General features: G+C 29.7%; 3 protein-coding genes across 13 annotated transcripts; all 3 read left to right on the forward strand.

Annotated features, from left to right (window-relative positions):
• The first annotated feature begins 4,740 nt into the window (after positions 1 to 4,740).
• LOC118446952 (sorting and assembly machinery component 50 homolog B) lies at positions 4,741 to 10,240 on the forward strand. Of its 6 annotated transcripts, none has more exons than XM_035878209.2 (8): positions 4,741 to 5,098; positions 7,864 to 7,941; positions 8,091 to 8,162; positions 8,223 to 8,441; positions 8,650 to 8,864; positions 8,944 to 9,322; positions 9,446 to 9,740; positions 9,828 to 10,240. In XM_035878209.2, the coding sequence occupies exons 2-8, from the start codon at positions 7,885 to 7,887 to the stop codon at positions 10,010 to 10,012; spliced, it is 1,422 nt and encodes a 473-aa protein (XP_035734102.1). In that variant the 5' UTR covers positions 4,741 to 5,098; positions 7,864 to 7,884; the 3' UTR covers positions 10,013 to 10,240. The 6 variants fall into 6 exon arrangements, with proteins under 6 accessions (XP_035734102.1, XP_085512789.1, XP_085512788.1 ...); XM_085656663.1 differs by lacking the exon at positions 4,741 to 5,098 and adding an exon at positions 6,509 to 6,953; XM_085656662.1 differs by lacking the exon at positions 4,741 to 5,098 and adding an exon at positions 7,381 to 7,598 and having other exon boundaries at positions 8,091 to 8,132.
• A 163-nt stretch (positions 10,241 to 10,403) lies between these two features.
• On the forward strand, positions 10,404 to 13,915 carry LOC118446990 (palmitoyltransferase ZDHHC6). Of its 2 annotated transcripts, none has more exons than XM_035878278.2 (7): positions 10,404 to 10,639; positions 11,000 to 11,072; positions 11,145 to 11,229; positions 11,299 to 11,573; positions 11,642 to 11,854; positions 11,928 to 12,115; positions 12,211 to 13,915. In XM_035878278.2, the coding sequence occupies exons 1-7, from the start codon at positions 10,611 to 10,613 to the stop codon at positions 12,347 to 12,349; spliced, it is 1,002 nt and encodes a 333-aa protein (XP_035734171.1). In that variant the 5' UTR covers positions 10,404 to 10,610; the 3' UTR covers positions 12,350 to 13,915. The 2 variants fall into 2 exon arrangements, with proteins under 2 accessions (XP_035734171.1, XP_035734170.1); XM_035878277.2 differs by having other exon boundaries at positions 10,891 to 11,072; positions 12,211 to 13,914.
• A 940-nt stretch (positions 13,916 to 14,855) lies between these two features.
• LOC118446968 (putative defense protein 3) lies at positions 14,856 to 19,246 on the forward strand. 5 transcript variants are annotated; one of them, XM_035878246.2, is made up of 5 exons: positions 14,856 to 15,014; positions 15,168 to 15,404; positions 16,016 to 16,223; positions 18,315 to 18,418; positions 18,499 to 19,228. In XM_035878246.2, the coding sequence occupies exons 2-4, from the start codon at positions 15,188 to 15,190 to the stop codon at positions 18,376 to 18,378; spliced, it is 489 nt and encodes a 162-aa protein (XP_035734139.1). In that variant the 5' UTR covers positions 14,856 to 15,014; positions 15,168 to 15,187; the 3' UTR covers positions 18,379 to 18,418; positions 18,499 to 19,228. The 5 variants fall into 5 exon arrangements, with proteins under 5 accessions (XP_035734139.1, XP_085513169.1, XP_035734141.1 ...); XM_035878248.2 differs by having other exon boundaries at positions 14,895 to 15,049; positions 18,499 to 19,246; XM_085657039.1 differs by having other exon boundaries at positions 14,895 to 15,054; positions 18,499 to 19,243.
• Positions 19,247 to 19,935: the final 689 nt, after the last annotated feature.

A 19,935-nucleotide genomic window follows, 5' to 3' on the forward strand; every position in this document is an offset into this window, starting at 1 on the left:
CTTTAATAAAAATCGTGATAAAAAGTGGTATTTTTTCGAGAATAATTGATATACAAATAATAAGTCAATATTTAAACAATAATAGATTAATTAAAATATTTCATAGTTCGAAAAACACGTTAAATATAAAATTAAATTAAATTAATATTTAAATAGAGAAAATTTGAACGCGCCATCGTGGTTTGTTTACGTCAACAAAAATAAACTTATCTCTTATCGAAACAATTTCGTACAATGAAAACTTAAAAGTTAATTTCGATAAGTTTAGATTTATTTAAACAGTACAAAAGTACACGATATTAAATGAATTAATATTTAAACAATAGAAAATTCACTTATGCATTATACGTCTAGAAACACCCATTAAAGATAAAATAATTTTAATTTATTTTCTCTTAAATTTAAGTTTTGAATTCAGAACGGGAGTTGACTTTATCGAAAGTTGGCTTTATACAACAAAAACAAACTTTTGATAGACTATCGATTATTGTATTACTCATGATATATTACTTGCGAGTACTATCAGGCGAATGGCTGTATATGTCAATGTATTTTCAAAATCTTTTCAATGAAATTCTGATTTTCACTTTACCCGTGAATCACTTTATATTGTTAATAATATTTGCACAAATAAATAGATTGAATAAATCAAAATTCTGTGGATATAAAATATATAAAGTATATAAATTTGTGATTAAAATCATTTAGTGAAAAATAATAATTAATGAATATATACTTATATATTATATATTATTTTTATAAAAATCAAAACATTAGTTCATTTCCACACATTCTATTAAGTAAGATTTTCAGCATTGTTTTTTTTTTGTGATTTCACTAATTTTCATATTAATTATATTTATTATCTTTTATGCATTTACATCGTACAATAAATGCGTACCAATGCTGCATCGTATCTATCATGGATTACTGCGATAAACATGCCACTATTAAAGGATATAATTGTGGAAGAATGAAAAGTTTGAGTTCGAATCTACTTTCTATTCTAACTCACACTAATCCGATTGTTGTTACGTGCGAGTGAGATGTAACTTGACAAGCTTGTAGACTGATACGATAGACTCATAGCGGCGACTGTTTCCCGCTTGCGCTTGTAATTCATATGTTGTAATTCATATTTTATCATGTTCCTGAAGTCACATACTTCGAGCGAAAGATAACGAACAGCCGTAACTTATTAACTTCTTCAATTTATTTTACGCAAATGAAATTGTAAAAATGATCGTAAAAATAAACTGAGTTATAAAGCAACGTTTTATAAAATATATTTTTACAAGTGATCTAATATCTGTAACTTTTTATAAGACATGCGATATACACTCATGAAGATCGGTTTTATTTAATTAAATAATTGTAAAATTTATTTTTTAGATGTATTTTTAATATTTAATTTTAAACAAATTTAAAAAACAAGAAATAAAACTTTTTAATTTAAGTATTAAATCAATATTAAATAATGCCAACCAAATTGATTAAAACAATTAAGATTTTCTACTCGTCGCTTCTAGTGTATGCGATTTCAGCGATAGGTATGGATAAAATATGAACTATAAGCGCAATAAGATAACTACTTCCCACTATATCCTTATTATATCAATGTATAAACTTGTTAGGTTATGCTCTTCTATGCATAACCTAAGAATCTCATTTAATGTGGAAAGATTTCAAAACTACTATGTAAAAATCTAAATCTCTCAATGATGAAATGAACTATTAATGATAAATCGAACCCATGCTGATTTACCGAATTCTCGCTGATGAATTCTCGCTTAACGATGATAGATTGATCCCTCATTCCGAGAAATCAGTTCTCCGACGAGAAATTGATCCCTCAAAGAAAGATTGATCTCTCGATGATGAATCGGTCCCTTGATGAGAAATTGAGCGGAAAAACGAAAGAATTAAAAACTAGAGTGGACAGTTTAAAGATCGTTCCATCCAAACAAAATCAAAGTACCTAAATCGAGTTCGATTTATTTTTACTGAAAATGTCTCGCCCAAGGATCCCACCCAAAAGAAATTAGAAATGTTTAAACAATTATAAAATTACCAGAATTATGAACTGCTTAATTTAAGCCGATTAGAAACAAAGAACTCCAATGCTTACTCATTGGAATGCAAAAAAAGATAAAAAAAGATCAATAAAGATCGAAATTGTTATATATTGTTATATATAAAAGGAAAATATAAACAAAGAAACAAAAAAACATTCGTCTATATCGTGAAAACAAACCACGCGCCACTCTAATGTTTATAAATGTGCTGAAAATCAGTGGCGGGGATAGCTTTTTCTTTTTTGCCCCCAAATTGTCACAAAAATGTCGAAAACAACGTTTACACCAACAGCAAATATAGACGTAATTTTTGAATGATTTTAATGAACAAGATGTTGAAGATGAAAGTTTAACCCATTCGAGACCGCGAATTTTTTCGAACACAATCCACAGAATCTAAATTTTTTTTTTTCATTTTCATTGTTTATATTGTTCATTTTCAGTAAAAAAACTTGTTTACTATGGAAATCAGCGAATTCATAAGTCAATTTGCATAAATAAGATGATTGCACACTGTCTGTGCGACTGGTTCCTGCGAAGAATTTTCTGTAAGACTGAACTCTTACACGTCGTCGTTGGTGCTCGATTTTCAAGAGTAAGGAGACAGAGTGGTGGAAACGAATTTCTTACTTATTCACGGATAAAGATGGGTCAAAGAAAAGAAAAAATTTATTATCTAAGCCAGCGCTTGAGATAATAAGATTTAAGATGTTATTTCTTACATGTAAAAAATTCTGAATACGCAGACCCCGCTGGCTTAAGATAATGATTTTCGTTTAGGTGGTATAAATAGAAGGCGATACTATTGATGTTAATGATAGATTTGAAAAATGGAATTAGATATATGGGTTCCTGCAATGATATTTCTTAAAAATGTAGATTTCGAAAATTCAAACAAAACGTTTTGTTTTATTTGGTACAAATGAAAACCAATGACAAATTATGTTTCTGTATATTTTACAGATACTATTAATTAAAAAACAACTTTTATTTAGACGAATATTTTACTCAGAATAATTGAAAATTGCTCATCATTACTATTGCACACTGGTGTACAGCTGGTTTCATAGCCTCGTAAAGGCATTGCACATACGGTTTGCAATTGCAATTGATCTCGAATGGGTTTTTCGAATTTTTTAAAAAGCTTTATCTTTAAGCTTAAATTACTGGTATCGAAAGAACACAATTTTTTGATACGAGATTTTTTAAAGAAAATAAAATAAAGCTTTTTCAAAAGTGTTATGTGTTACAGATAATTCGCTAATATTTTAACACGTTGACTGCCGTGCGAATATTACGTAACTTGCGCAAGACGCCAACATAAATTTTTTACTATGCGATACATATTATCTTACAATATTATTTACAGCAGATAGCGTAGATAAGGTGAGTTGTGTCTTATGCAATTTTCGTGATGGGAGTCACCGGTGACCCCCAAGGCGCTGTATATCATTTTGCTCGTATGAGAACCCAAAAATGGTAGTAAATTATAATTTAGGGAAATCTTCAGTTGATTTGTTTGATCAAATGACTGCTTATAATTCATCATTGCAAAAAACTATAAAGTGGTACAGAAAATTGGCGATAGAGCTTTTGTTGAATACTTGTGTTGTAAATTCAATGGTTTTATACATATAAGCAACTCGAAAAAATATTTCAATCACCGATTTTAGGCTGAAGTTAGCGATGTATTTAGTGAAATGTTTTGATGATAAAGATTCCATTTCATCAAGAAATTGCGTACAAAAAAAACATCGTCATGAACTTAAAAGGGAACCGGGAAGTATGCGAAATGTAAAGCGATTTTGCAGAGTGCTACGAACAAAATTCAAAACAGCTAGGAAGAATGAGAGCAAAGAATTGCACTAAAAAAGTGGCGACATATTGTGCCGACTGTCCTAGTTCACCTTTTCTTTGCCTATCGTGTTTCAATGTGACTTATCGTTATGTGCACAAATAATATGTATATTTTCCTTGTACTAATAAAATTATAATTATATGTTCTGTACGGCATTAGTTTCTTTAAACCACTACGGAATCAATGGTATTATTTAAAAAATTTATTAGATCGATGTTTACCCTAATTATGTATTTTCACTATTCGTCGTGGGGGTCATATACCGATGACCCCCACGGCAGCCAACGTGTTAATAAAAAATAAAAAGTTTATAAATTGCTAGATTTTCTTAACCCCTTTGACCTACGCGCTAGTACCCAATTGCGCGGGCCATAGTAAACAAGAAGATCGGTCACGCACCGAGCTATTCAACTATTCAGCTGTGTGTTCGAATTTGTATACTTCTTGTGACATGTATATTTCAGCACAACAAAAGGAATTGTGAAATAATAAACAACATTTGAACTCAATTAGTACTTTTAAACAATCTTGGGCGTAATCATGATCAAATTATGATCAGTGAACAAAAATAATTAATTATTTCAAAGCAAATAATGAATCAATAACAATTTTTAAATTAATATTTAGGTATTTTAACATAAGTAATATAGTTCACATAATTTAATCTGATTAACGAAACATACTTAATTAATTATGTTTTGAAAAGAACTCGTAGAAAATTAATGGTCTTTAACTGTGTGATATCTTTCAAAACAATGAGGTACATGTAATGCAACTCGATAGTTTTTACATTTCCACGTCGTTTCACTTCTTTTCTTTTGTACATATTTTGCAAGCTTTCGTTGGATTTTTCTTCCATTGGCGTGGGATCTATATGTTTCAAAAAGTGGCTCCAATGTTTCGAAAAGTGACGCCTATAATTTCATTGATATATTTCCGTTCTATAATAGTCCTCGTCCGTTATAATCTTGTGCTCCATCGTGCCGGCTCCTCTAGCATGGTTCCAGCATGGCTCTAGCATAGCTCCAGTCGAACATGGCTGGATAGTCGCCTAGTGTTAGAAAGGAGCATCGAAATGCCACTATTCCTGTGAATTTTGATTACACGGCCGACAGAGATTGTTCGAACTCCTCGATTTTCGAGTTCTTCGAGGCTGGATCAATATGTGAGTTAAATTAACGCATGTTTTTCTATTATGCTGACGCGCTACAATCGAGCCATAGCTAGGCCGAGCGATGAGGCGTACTGCCACGTGGTTCCCTGTGGGCATTGCAAAATCGTCCTCCCGGTTCGTCCTCCGGACGCCTGGGATTTTTTCAGGTCCTGCACCGGAAGCGGTAGTTAGTTAGAAAAGTTGCCTAATATGATCTTGGCAGCCAAAAATGCCGATATAGGAGAAATCCTAAGGTGCGACGCGTCCTACGAGGCTAAGAAGGCCATCAGTATCTGTTATGGTACGGTTTGTAATAATACTTTAGCTATTCGAAGTCTATACTCGCTGTAATTCTGTTTCGTAGCCATATTATTTTTGTTATACAGAATATATACATTCAAAAGTGTCATATCACGTATATAGAAAAATATTTTTCAGTATCCCTTCACGAATTTTCTCATAATAGGGAAACTCGCTAGTACTTGATCCTGGCGATCAATACCAATCATTCCCTTGTTGTAATCAACAATACGTCTTGGTTTAAAAGTAGGGCTTAGGTGATATTTCCGTTTTGAGCAATCATTTCTGCATTTTCGTGTTTTGTAGAAATAATATAAACATCTCGCTTATCCTTCCACCTTAACAAAATGCCATTATAACTTCTTATTATGCATTCCCCTTTTTTTAATTTTGCTTTAACAAAATCTCTTGGCATATTTTTTCTATTACAACGTACTATCCCAAGAACATTTACTCCATTTTTAAAAACAGTTTCGGCGAAGAATACCAATTGTCTATATATAAGGTATGTTCTTTATTTGGTATTGATTTTAATAACTTCATTTATTAAAATCATTTATTAATAACAATTTCAGATGCACTATAATCATGATTCATTTTATCGTTTCCTATATATATCTTAAAATTATAGCAATAGCCCGATGCTAATTCGCACGGTCTATAAAATTTAATCCCAAATTTCGCTCTTTTTCGAGAGAATAAATTGTTTATAAGACATGCGTTAAATTTCATCAATCGCAATATTCTTTTCCATTGCATATATTTCTTTGAATTTTTTGTTAATAGTAATAATTAAATAATTAATGTAGTTTATCAAAGGTCTCACTTCACGTAATTTATCCCTGTTGTCAGTCTCTTCGTTATTTGCAAAGTGAAGAAAACTAATGATTTGCAAAAATTCAGTGGAATACTTTTTCTAAATATGGGTGTTTCTATAATAGCTTTTTTAGACTAATTCTTCTGGATTTTTCTTTTTTTTTTTTTTTTTTTTTTACTTGAGCCATTATTATGCATAATGCAAAGTATATTTTAATTTTATTGCAATCTATTGGGATCCAAGTTTCATCAATTCTCTTTCTTTTATGTTCATAGCTTATCGTTTTTTTTGCGTACCGATTCTTTTTCTGAACAATAATATCTCAAAAAACATTGTCAAACATTAAATTAAAAAAGTCTAACTCTCTATTATTTTTACCTAACTGGTCTAAAATTCCTATTCTTATGCCACGAGTTTGTATATACATCCAGATTTTTTGCTCCTTATTTTTTTCTTCCCAAAACCATGGCTTCGATAACTGCTGATAAATGCTATCTTCTTCGTCGGAGTCATCTTCAACGATTCATTTTCTTACGTGAACGTTTTTTTACAGGAAGCACAATATCATTGTCCTCACTATCATTATCAAAATGATCTACCGAACCGCAATGTGTAATTATAACACACCTCTCCACTATCATCAACATTAGATTTTTTTTGCTGACATGATGGGTATAAGGAATGTTTTATTTCTTCTAGAAAATATATTTCGAAACGTCTTAACGCAATAAAGGTTTAAACTTAACTAAGGTAAGAAATTATCAAGAGCAGTTGAACCACTTGTAGAATTCATTTGTTTTCGTTTGTTCCAAAAATACACTATGAGCAAGGCTTGACTTGTTTATATTTGATTCAAACGCACTACGACTACAAAGTATTACGACTTCGACTCCTACGTACTGCTAATAACCCAAATTCTTCACCACGAGTCTGACTCGTGATTTTCGCTTATGACACAATTCCTTATCACGAGTCTGACTCGTGGATTTCGCTTATGGCACAAATTTCTTACCACGAGTCTGACTCGTGGTTGTAGGGCAAAGGGTTAAGAGCAAGTAAAAAGTTGCCTCATCCTCTGGTTACATCCCTGCAACATATATTCTAAGTTGTTATATGCATTTATAACCTAAATTTTTCTTGAATTTTTACTATAGTAGGTTATCAACTTATAGCGCCACCGTACCATGCAGATACAAAATTAAAATTGTAGTCAATCTTTTATATCAAAAGTTCCTAGCACGAACTTTCGTTTGTTCCGTGCTTAAAAAATTAGAGACGTGTTTTTATAAATACCGTTATTCACAGAAAGATCTATAAAATTTTCATTTTTACTACTTGTTACTTTCTTAAACCAAGTTGTGAATAAAAATAAAAATGGGAACAGTTTATGCTAAGGTATATCTAAAATGTATTAATCTGAACATCACATAACCTCAAAAATAAATTGTTAGTTTACGCGTGGTGATTATTTATAACACTCAGTTCATAATTTTCATACATTATCAATATAATATGTAGAAATCATATAAAACTTTACATATATATATATAGATGCATATAGAAGTAAATTTTTTTTATAATAAAATTCATTCTAAATTAAGATATGACGACTTACAAGCCATTTATAACATCGCTTCATAATGCTATATTAATCTTTTAGGATCAGGGTACTCCAAAAAATATGGATCAACATTTCACGAGTAAAATGATGCATAAAAAACAAAATGAATTACAAGATGTAATAATATTTTTTAAATTATTTTTTATATTATTTTAATAAAATCTAAATCTCGTTTTTCTCAAAATAATTTAATTTTAATTGAAACATTTTTATTAAAAAATTAAAAAAATTATTTAAATAATTTATTGTAAAATTTTTTATTTCAGTCAAATTATAATAAAGAACAAGATTTTGAAAAAAATCAAAATGTACGAGTAATTTATCTACAAACAATAAAAGTGAGTTATCATTATTCAATTATTGTATTATAGAATTATTGTTTTTTTTCATTTTAATAGGCACGTGTTGATAAAATACACATTGATGGACTTGGACGCACAAAGGATGATATAATAAAATCACAAGTTACAGAACTTTTTAAAGCTCATGATTTTCAAGAAGTTATTATGGGTGCTCATAAAGTACGAGGGAAATTGGAGGCTTTAGGATGCTTTAAGAATATTGGAATCTTTATTGATATAAGTGAAGGTCCTAATGCTACCCCAGAAGGTGTAGAAGTGGGTCTATATAATTACACTAATTCAACAAAGAATAAGTAATTTCTCAGATTGAAATTTCATTTAAAGTATAATTACAATAGATTTTACAACATAACATTTGGGTGTAGAAATACATATAAATGTACTAAAAAAGAGCATTTAGATATCCATATATACGTATACTTTTGTGTGTGTATATAAATCTAAACATTACTAATCTAATTAGGTTACTTTTACTGTCCGAGAAATGAAACGTCTAATGGGATCAGTAAATACAATGGTTGGTAATAATGAAGGATCAGTTATTATTGGTGCAAAAGCACCTAATATCTTTGGAAGAGGAGAAAAAGTTCAAGTAGAATATGCATATAGCAACAAGAAGTCAACTAATATAAATATCTCAGCTATTAAACCACTTATGGATGACTGGTTGCATACAATGTAAATATAGTCAAGTAATTATTTTTCACATATGGTATATAAAAGGTTACTTGATTTTAATGAGTTAAATGAATGTTAGATTAACAGGTAGCTTATACAGCACATCAAGTTATTTTCCATGGTCTGGATATACAGAGAAAGATAATGGCTTTTTACTAGATATAGCTTGCAATTCTGGAGCAATAAATACAATAAAACACAACTTTCAATATGAAGCATCATTCAGACAAGTTAGTTGCTCTAGACAAGCATCATTTAGTGTTCGTGAACAATGTGGTCCAAGCTTAAAATCTGGCTTAAAACATATTTGTTCACTTGATAAAAGGGATGCTAAATTATTTCCAACTAGAGGAAGTCTTATCCAATTTTCAAGCGAAGTTGCAGGTTTAGGTGGAGATATTGGATTTATAAAAAATGAACTTCTGATGCAGAGCAATTGGTCACCACATAAGTACCTTGTTAGTATGTTTATGTGATGTAATTGATTATATGCACAATTCTTTCTATTTAAAATGCCTTTGCTAATATATTTTGCTTACTTATGTATTTGTATTTTAACATAATATATTTATTTAATGTAGACGTTCCAACTGGCTGCTCAAGCAGGATTATTAAGAAGTATTAATAATGATATGAAAATAAGTATTATTGACCAATTTTTCTTGGGTGGGCCCTTAAATGTTAGGGGTTTTGACATTAGAGGTTGCGGCCCTCGTAATGAAGGTAATGCTGTAGGCGGTGACGTATATTGGGCAGCTGCTTTACATGTTTATACACCTCTTCCATTCAGGCCAGGTCGTAATGGTTTTGGTGATCTATTCAAACTACATGGTTTTGTCAATGGTGGTAATCTTTCTAATCTTACTACCAAATTTGGTAAGATTTTAAACAACCAATTGATATGTATGATTCTCATTTTTTAAAAAATATTTAACATTTTTTAATGTTTCACTTCTTTTTTAGCTAATAATTATAAAGAAAATATGAAGATATTCACAGATAATGTTCGTTGTTCTGTTGGAGGAGGTATTGCGATGGAGCTTGGAAGTGTTGCAAGAGTAGAATTAAATGTAACAATGCCTTTATTATTTGTTAGGAGCGATGTATTGCGACAGTTTCAATTTGGTATTGGTGTACAGTACTTATGAACAAATTATATTTTGATATAGTAATTGTACATCTTGTGTCGATAGATACGATTAATTCCATTGTAATGTAATAATTGAACATTTAAACAAAACCTGATTTTAGTACAAGCAAAGCTTATGATTGGATATCGCTAATAGTCAATCAATTGTCTACATTGTAGACTAATAAAATATGTCACTTACTCTTGTCTTTTTGTTAAAGAAATCAAAATGAAATAAATATTTAAGGAGAAAGCTTTTTAACGAAAATAAAAACGATTTTTTTTTTAAATAATTACATTATTTTTTATTTAAATAATTACATTGTTGAATAATAAATATATTTATTTCGTACGAACGTTGAATCATTATTTTGAATTTAGCGCCATTTTCTATGATTTGCTATATGATGTGAAGTTGTTGAGCTTGGTATTGTCAACCTCGTAGACCATAAATTGGAATACATTATTTCGAGATCATCTGTGAGATTTGATAGCTTCGTTTTATCAATACTTTTATTGGATAACAGATTTTAGCGGATTATATGCAGTTACGAAAAATCTCGAATTCGATTTGAATGATATTACAATAATATGTGTACCGATCCATTAAATAGAATATGTCATTGGGGACCATTAATTGCTTTAGGTATGTCTGCTATCGTTGATAGCTTTCTTAAATAAAGTTTCTTTTATGGCTATATAATAATTAGAATACTTAACAGATAAAAAGTAATATAGATTTATATACTTTCTAGACTATTTTACATGCTAAATAATTCATGGTATTCGTTGCAATGACAAAAATAATAGCCTCCGCCCCTTTCATTACAAACCTTTTTTCGCGGGAAATTCAAAATATTTCTATAAAAAATTATTAAAGATATTATATTTTTTTAGGAATCATAAAAATTATTACAATAATGACGATACATTGTACTACACAATGGTGGCCACCTGAAGAAAGTTTTTGGGCAACAATAAATTTTTGTTTATTTTTTGTCCTTAGTGGATGTACTCTTTTTCATTTCATCAGTGCAATTTCTGAGGGACCTGGTTTTTTACCTTTAAAATGGATGCCGGTAATATTATTTTATAATAATTAAAAAATTCAATTAAACATTATGATTAAAAGTGAATTTTGATTCTATTAGGAAAAAGCGTCAGATATCCAATTTTTGCAGTATTGTATCATTTGTCAAGGATATAAAGCGCCAAGATCTCATCATTGCAGGAAATGTAAGTTATTACTTATCAATAACAGAAAGAATTATTTGGCCTACAATTTGTCTTTTATCATTGTTTTAGGTAATCGTTGTGTTCTGAAAATGGATCACCATTGTCCATGGATAAACAACTGTGTTGGTCATCATAATCATGGGCATTTTACAGCATTTTTAGCAAGTGCAGTTGGTGGCTGTTGCATTTCCACCTTCATATTAATTTCTTGGGTTGCAACTGTATTATCATTCAAACCTATACCATTTCCACCACCCTCTTTTATTACTTTGGTTTTAGTTGTTTTCACCATCGGTTTATCAATTGGTGTGGTTTTTACAGTAGGAATGTTACTTTTCTTTCAAGTATGTGATCAAAATTTAAATAAGAAATGGATAGTTCATTATATTTACACTATTTATATTTTTACTAGATGATGGCTATTCTAAAAAACAAAACAGAAATAGAGGATTGGATATTAGAAAAAGCACGTTATCGTAGATTTGGTACTGATGAGAAATTCGTCTATCCATATTCAAAAGGATGGCTATTTAATATGAAACAAGTTTTTACATGGGATTGCTCTCCTGTAGGTGATGGTATACATTGGCCTGTGATTGATAGTTGTGATCAATTCACATTAACGGTAAAATATAATCTTCGTTTTAGTCAGTTTTAAGTATTGTTTATACCTGTAGAATACAAACGTTTTATTATAGAAAGAGCAATTAGCACAAAAAGTGGATAAACGGAAAAGGGCGCGTAAATACAGAATAATAGAACCTTCTTCTGGCTCATGGGTACCAATTCGATATGGTTGTGGTGTATTGTGTTATCCTCCTTATACAGATGAAACACGAATTAAATTAAACGTAGGAGATATTGTGATTGTTACTCGTTGGCGAAGGTATTGTTTTATTTGAGTCAAAATATTTTAACATTGAATTTTTCATTGATATAATTATTTCAAGTTAGAAGAATTTCGCAAATTAATTATTATAGATATTGGTTATTTGGACAAAAGGAGCAAGAGACTGTAAATGATGTTCCCATAAAACGAATACGAGGATGGTTCCCGCGACCCTGTGCAATTGAAATCATAGAAAACAATCAATATTCTTCTAAATCTAAGTCTGACTAAAATTTTATTTTAAAATGATGGTGCATTTAGACGTATAGCAAAACATAGAAAATAAGTAATTCTATATCTAACGTGTAGTTGAAAAAGGCGATATCTGCAATTTTTTGACATTCAGATTTATTTATATCGTTGGATTCGACTTGTAAAACTCTATCAGATATTATAAAGAAAAGCAGTAAAAAAAATCCTATGAAATGTTATTCGGGAAAATTAAATACTGCTTTTACGTTTTTAGGATATTCTATGACGAAGAAAAGCAGTATTTATCAATAAAAGAAATAAAGGTAGTATTCTGTACGTTACTGCTTTATTTCGTTATATGCTACTATAAAAAACTTGTCATACGATTTTTTTTAATAAGTATAAATACATCAATAATTTTAAAGGCTTTTTTCCAAGGTAATGGAAAATTCTCAAAACTTATAAAATTTTCTTAAAGATTTTATCTTTCGCAATTACACGATAGATGTATAGTATTATATTTTCAGTGGTGTGTCGTGTTCTTAGTTTGATAAATGAATATGCATCAATCATTAATATCATTTTAACAAAAAGTGAATAAGAATGCTCTATATGTGTTTATATCAAGATTTTATAATTTATATAAGTATATTTCGTAAAATATGAAATAATCAAACTCAGGTTTAAAACACATTATATATGTTCATGACATTTAATCCTTTAAATTAAATTACAGAAACATTCTTAGATTTAATTTAGTTTAAGTTAGATCTAATAGTTGAATGATTTTTATATAGATAGTAAATTATTATTTATATTTTATTAGATTACAAATGATGAGAATTTATGATATAAAAAATCATAGTAATTTTATTCATGTATATACAAAACTGTATCTAATTAAATGCTTCTCATCATACTTTTAGTTTAGCCATAACATGTGTTAGAATTATCATGCATGATCTCTAATTCCTATGACAATAAAAAATAAGATATATTCTCAGATATATTTTCAGTGAACTTTAAACGCTGTTCTCAGGGATATGAATTTTTCATGTAGGAATTAAATAGTTTTGATCATCAATTTGAACAAACGAGCAAATGTTAACGTAATGATAAATCTAATCTACATCAGACATAAACCCCCTTTTATTTGTCTTTTTATACATTATATATGATACACTGATTTTAAGTCTGTGATATTTTTGCTATTGCTATCTATTTGTATTGAGTTCAATGAGAAATATGTACATGTAAAAAGTGTTGTTATGTTGCTCATATATACACAGGTACTTATATTAAACTTAGTACATTTATATAACTTCGTTAATATTTACGTACAAAATCTTATTTATATATAATTTACAACGATAGACAAGAAAAGTACGATAATGTAATGTTACATAGAATGATTTAAGAACAATGTAAAATTATTAAAAGTTATTCTGTAAAATTATTAAAAATCATATCACTTATAATTGCAGTCTGTCATTTTGTACAATAAGATTTAGCTTTTTTTTTATATGTGTATCTCTATGTGTGTGTATACACGTGCGTTTGTAATATTCTTTGTAATTATTTTCTATTAAATTATTTGATATACATACACACAGTTTAAAACACAATAGTATAAAATAAAAGAAAAATTACAAGAGGACCACAATATAATATAATATGTAATCAAGTTGTACAATTGTATTTGTGATACGAGATTAATGTTATAATAAAAATAGAATATTGAAAGATCTGTATTAAATTCATTGTTATAGTTTTATATTGTTCTTTATTATCAACAATAAGAGCATTATATTTCTTTATCAGATAGAATTTTTCTTTAAAACTTTTGTATAACGCGATATGTTAATTCTTCTGTAGAAGAATATTGTATTATACAACACATGATTGATGTATTGGAAAAGCATCTATGTGTGTCAATAACATAGCGTGACAATCAAACATCAAGCAAATTCTATGATGATGGGTGTGCAAATATAAATGAACAACACGGCGTGTGTGGCATTCAACAGTGAAAGGGTCAAATTAGCTTTTGCATTTAGAGAATTCTCTGCTCGAATGCGATATATATATATATATATATATATATATATATATATATATATATGTATGTATGTAACAATTCGAACTATTACAAAAATATATATTTAATCGGAGAATATTATAATATTACGAAATATATATACTGAAATATCAGGAATATTATGCGAATCGTGTCATCTTATTTTTTAATTGTTAATTTAATTGCTTATTTTCGATTCAATTTTAACAGATTTATTCTATGTATATATCATTAATGAAGCAGATTGTCTGGTTATCGATAAAATTATTGATTTATATTTCCAAAAAATGATCAAAATGAAAGTATAAAATTTATTCTTAAATACTTTATACTTTCTATTTAATAGATGACTGACATTTGAAAAAGTAACTTTTTAATATATTTGAGTAAAAAAACAAAATAAAGCGATAAAATATTACAACAGCGAGAAAGGATCGAGTGAAAGTAACAATTCGCTAAAGCGGATTGAGACTTTGCCAATGAATGGTGGGATTCCAGTGACATTTGACTTACTCGCAAGAGATCGGTTATTGCAGTTTCTTTCGTACACCTCTCTGAGGAGGACCAACGAAATCAAGTGAAAGCAAGTTTTAGGATATTTCATTCCGATTTAAAACTAATTAAAAAGTAAGCGTCTAATCAATGACGATCATTCTAAATCGGTAAAGTTAAGTGAGCTTCTTTTAATATTCTATTCCATTCGTCTATAACTTTGAATTATTAATAAAAAAAAAGGATCACATCTATTTTTAATATAATAAATTTTAATTGTTTGCAAAGGCCACAAGGATCTTCCAAAGATGAGTTGGTTTAGGAATCTTGTATTCACGATATCAACAATTGCCCTCTCTTTGGTCCCCGTTTTCGGTTTTCCTGATGGTGCACCAGTAGATGCATGTGTCAAACCACGACCGAATCAACCCTATCACGGGGAAGCACGTAGTCAACCCTTGAATAAAAACCCTTATACGTTAGTAGCCTCGTCATCTGAATACATTCCAGGATCGCAAATTACCGGTATGTAATAAATATTACATTCACGATTTTCGTGCAATTTCTAATCATGAAGGAAATATATAAAATTTTTCACGATTAATCTCGAAGCATAGCGCTCTCATATTTTATTATATTAATTATAACGTGCGATATAAAATCGATATTTATGATAAATCAAAGTTACTTTTTTCGAAACAAATCTTTGTGTCTATTTGATAAGAAATATTTAAAATGATGTATAAAGTTACTTACAGAAATATGAGAAGCTCACTTTATCGTAGAAAAGAAGAATTTCAAACTCTCTTTATGAAAAGAATACTTTAAAGAAAGGGAAGATACAGCGAACGTTATTTTCGCTCCATTGTGCTCTTAACTACTTGCATTAGCGAGCTCGCTAATCGATTTTAAGAAACGATGGCAAGTAGCATTAATGTGTACGTGAGAGAACATGCAACGTTGACACTTCTCTCTTCATAGTGCAGATCAGTCGATCTTACACTTTTCAGCTTACTATAGTATTGCATTTCACTTGGAATAATTACTTTTATCCCTTAATCTTTAAGATCGAAGAAACTATCATAAAATATACAATAATTTCGTCATACTTTCATTTAATTACTTTTTGATTTCAGTAACTATTAGTGGTTCATCTTTCAAAGGATTTTTCTTACAAGCACGCGATTCTAATACCAATAGCTGGATTGGTTCTTGGGCACAAACTCCAAATACAAACACCCATCCTGAATGCAGTGCTGTAACGCATGCAGATCCACGTGAAAAACAACAGGCTACTCTTATTTGGAATGCACCACCAAATACTCGAGGCCAGGTTTATTTTACGTGAGTACTTCGATACAATTTTTCTTCGTTCAATGAAAAAATGCTAACAATTATAACTATTTTCGAAATGTAACTAATGAAGAAATGATTCTCGAATTAATCAGTATATTAGAATACACCGAAAGAAAAATTATAAAATTTCTTGTTAATTAACGAAGATTTACGTAAGATTTCTAAAGCTCATGCGATTACGTTTTCTCATATGATTTTTTTTCATAAAGTATTTTTTCATTATCAAAAGTAACTCGGAGATTGAATAAGATTGAGTCCGAACACCATAAGCCAGATTAACTCTTAACAATAGATCTTTTTCTAGTATAATACATTAGCTTCTTATTATAATACGAAATTACGTTAAATTTAAAATTAGAATTTTAATTTTTATTTAAAAAAAGTAATCTTAATTAATTTTAAATAAAAAATACAATTTATTTTTTTTTTTTTTAGAGATGATCTATTTCTAAAAGTAAAACGAAATTATTTGTAAATTCGCTAAAAATTTTTGTAACGTAAAAGAAAATGAATTATCTATGCCTATGGAGTAGCTCACTTCGTTTCCTAAGTGTAAAGTTTGTTGGCTCGGCAAGTAGCAATATCTATGTAGAAGCAGCCGCCAGTAGTTGGACTTAACATTGAAAGATATAGACTCGTAAATAGTAGTAATGGCGATTATGATCAGACGCAATGGAGAAGAACAATCGATGTTTTCCGTTCTTCACGATAATTTTATCCATCTGTATAAAATCGAAAAATTTGTGACTCCATAGGACAAGCTAAATTTGTCAATCCTCTTCGAAGAACGACAAGTATATTATTTATTAGGAACGTAAAGAGAGAGAGAGAGAAAAAGAGAGAGAGAGAGAGAGAGAGAGAGAGAGAGAGAGAGAGAGATGGATGTTAGTTCCACTCACTTCGTCTTCTACTGCGTGATCAAAGATCTTATGATGACGTTATATATGTATAACGGGTATCCCGTTTTAAACGATATGGTCAAATATCTCTTGTCCTATTGGTTCTATAAGTGAACGTTTTAAATAAAAGATGCTAAGTTTTAGGAAAGAAATATAATTTATTGCAACTATTTCGTGAAAGGCATTGCAGTCAAGATACGGAACTTTTAACTATTTTTTAAAAATAGTATTCAATATTTTAAGCCGAACAAAATATGCGAACATCTACAGTGTATTTTTTTATTGATATTTCATCGAGTTATGGATTTTAACAAACTGTCTAATCGCAATAACGCGATCAATTCTCTTGTAAACATCTGATAATCATACATTTTTAAAGTTGTAATCATTTAAAGTGCGGTATCCTTTAACATTTATAAAGAACATTATATATATTATGGTTACACAGTTTGGAACACCCGGTATAAAAGCGTTTAGAAAGTCTACTATATTCGTACATATAATTAACATACCAATAACACGACATACATAGATTGAGTTAACGCAATAACATGATCACGAGAAGTCGTGGTATTTCTCTCTCTTTCTCTCTCTCTCTCTCTTTCTTCTGGTTTTTAATTAATTTCCTTTTTTTGGTAATTACATTACATCATTTTGAATCGACTTTATCTCTCTACTTTATTAAAAATCGCGAAATTAATAATAATATAAAACGACAATGTGAACATTAAATTTATTATGTGATAATTTAGTGAATTATTTTTATCAACATAATACAATGATATCTATGTGTACGTCGATTGTATGTTGCTCGTCACTAAAATTAATTAATTTTATTACACCAACGATTGTAAATGGAGATAGCTGAACACGTTTACCGTTTCAGAAACGCTTCGCAGAACTTACAAACGATCTTGCAAATTTTCATCCTACATTACGGGGCTTAGAAAGTTTAGTCGGTGAACCGAAAGCTACCGGTCAAATTATTTCGCCAGTAGGATAGATCTCGGCATTTTGGATTCAATAGAAATTGAATAGTTCGTTTATCTGTGAAATCAATGGAAATACATTTGGCATAGATGAAATCAAAATGAATAAAACGAGAGATAATTGTATATTAATAGATATAGATATATAAAACCTTCTTCTTTCTCTTCTTTAATTTGTTTTTTTTTTTCAGTGGTACTGTTTTAAAAGAATACGCGATATTTTGGTCGGATTTGGTTGCACGTGTGGTCCAATGAAAAAAAAAAAAGGAAAAAATTCAATGCAAGTATAATATATGTATGTATATTCATATAAATATGTAATTGATTATTGTTTTTTAGTAAAGATCGATATTAACAATATTTTTTCATTTTTAGGATTTAACACGTAATAATACTCATATTTTGATAATTTCGGAAAGAAAAATGTCGTTTATGGTGATATTGTATAATAACGTCTATGGTGATATTGTATCGATGCAAGATAATCGATATTAGAATCAATTAATATTTATCGAAGTATTCTACACTATTATTCAATTTTTTTATTCTACTTTTTTATTCAATTCTTTAATAAACTAATGATTTTAATAAAAAGAACTATTAAAATGATTATCGACAGTAAGTATATCATCGTTTCAGAACAAAGTTACATAAGACCCATTAAATTCTTTCTAAGACACGTAGTATTGATAAACGATGCAGATATATTATCTTCCAGCAGACGATGTTGCGTAAAAATTGATCGATCAAATGCCAAAGATAATTAAATGAACTCCCATGGGTAACTTATTGATGAAATATTGTTCCTGGTGATTCAACGTCAACGAGATCTAATGTGATCTTTGTTAGAAAAAAGTCGAAGACTAGTCAAGAAGGTTTTTGCTTTGGTTTCGTTAAAAAAGACTAAAAAAGATATATATGTATGTTTGTGTGTGTATGTCTATAAAGATAAAATAGCCTGGAGATACGACTACGATGTATGGCAAAGGTATTCGACTCGATTAAAATTGCACAACGATCGATCGAGGAAGGTGATTTTAGCTTGATTCCTTTCGCCATTAACGCACAAACTCGTTGGACTTCATGCTGTGAAGTAGATTGGCAATATGAACTTATTGTTAGTTGCTCGTCGAAAAGGGTTTCACTGTTCGGTTCTCGTTAATGGAAGGATCGAGGAGGTTGCGTATTGCGTAAGATCTCAGCGGTAAGTAAAAGTGTGTCCTACTTCAGATAAAGAGAAAGAGAGAGAGAGAGAGAGAGAGAGAGAGAGAGAGAGAGAGAGAGAAAGAGAAAGAGAGGAAAAGAGAATTATGACGTTAAAAACTAGTCGTTCCTTCTACGCAACAACGAATTCTCAAAAAAGTTTCCTCGTTTTCGTAATACCAAAACAACATTCCTCCGCTCGATTTATTCGGTTCTTCGTTTCGTTCGAAAAACGAAAGTAATTTCGTTTTTCCTCAACAGAAGAATTAGTTGTATTTTTAAGCAGCTAACTTCAAACAAGGAAGAAGTTATGTGGCGTGTATGGAAATGTCTTAGTAAAACGCCAGTTCCAAAACTGGTTTGTAAAATTTCATTCCGGCAATTTTGATATTGAAACTGATAAAGACAAAATAAAGCAAATCGACAAATAATAACACGAGAAATCGCTACAAGATTAAATTTATCGAATTCGACCGTTTATGATTACGTGAAATGACTTGGTTTCCTTTCGAAGCTCGATATATGAGTTTCACATATTCTTAAAAAAGTGATTTGCTCGTATTAACATCTGTGAATTGCTTCTCAAGCGTCAAGAAAATTATCCATTTC

The sequence above is a fragment of the Vespa mandarinia genome, chromosome 1, assembly GCF_050613455.1.
Source record: "Vespa mandarinia isolate Hongniang chromosome 1, ASM5061345v1, whole genome shotgun sequence".
Taxonomy (NCBI): domain Eukaryota; kingdom Metazoa; phylum Arthropoda; class Insecta; order Hymenoptera; family Vespidae; genus Vespa; species Vespa mandarinia.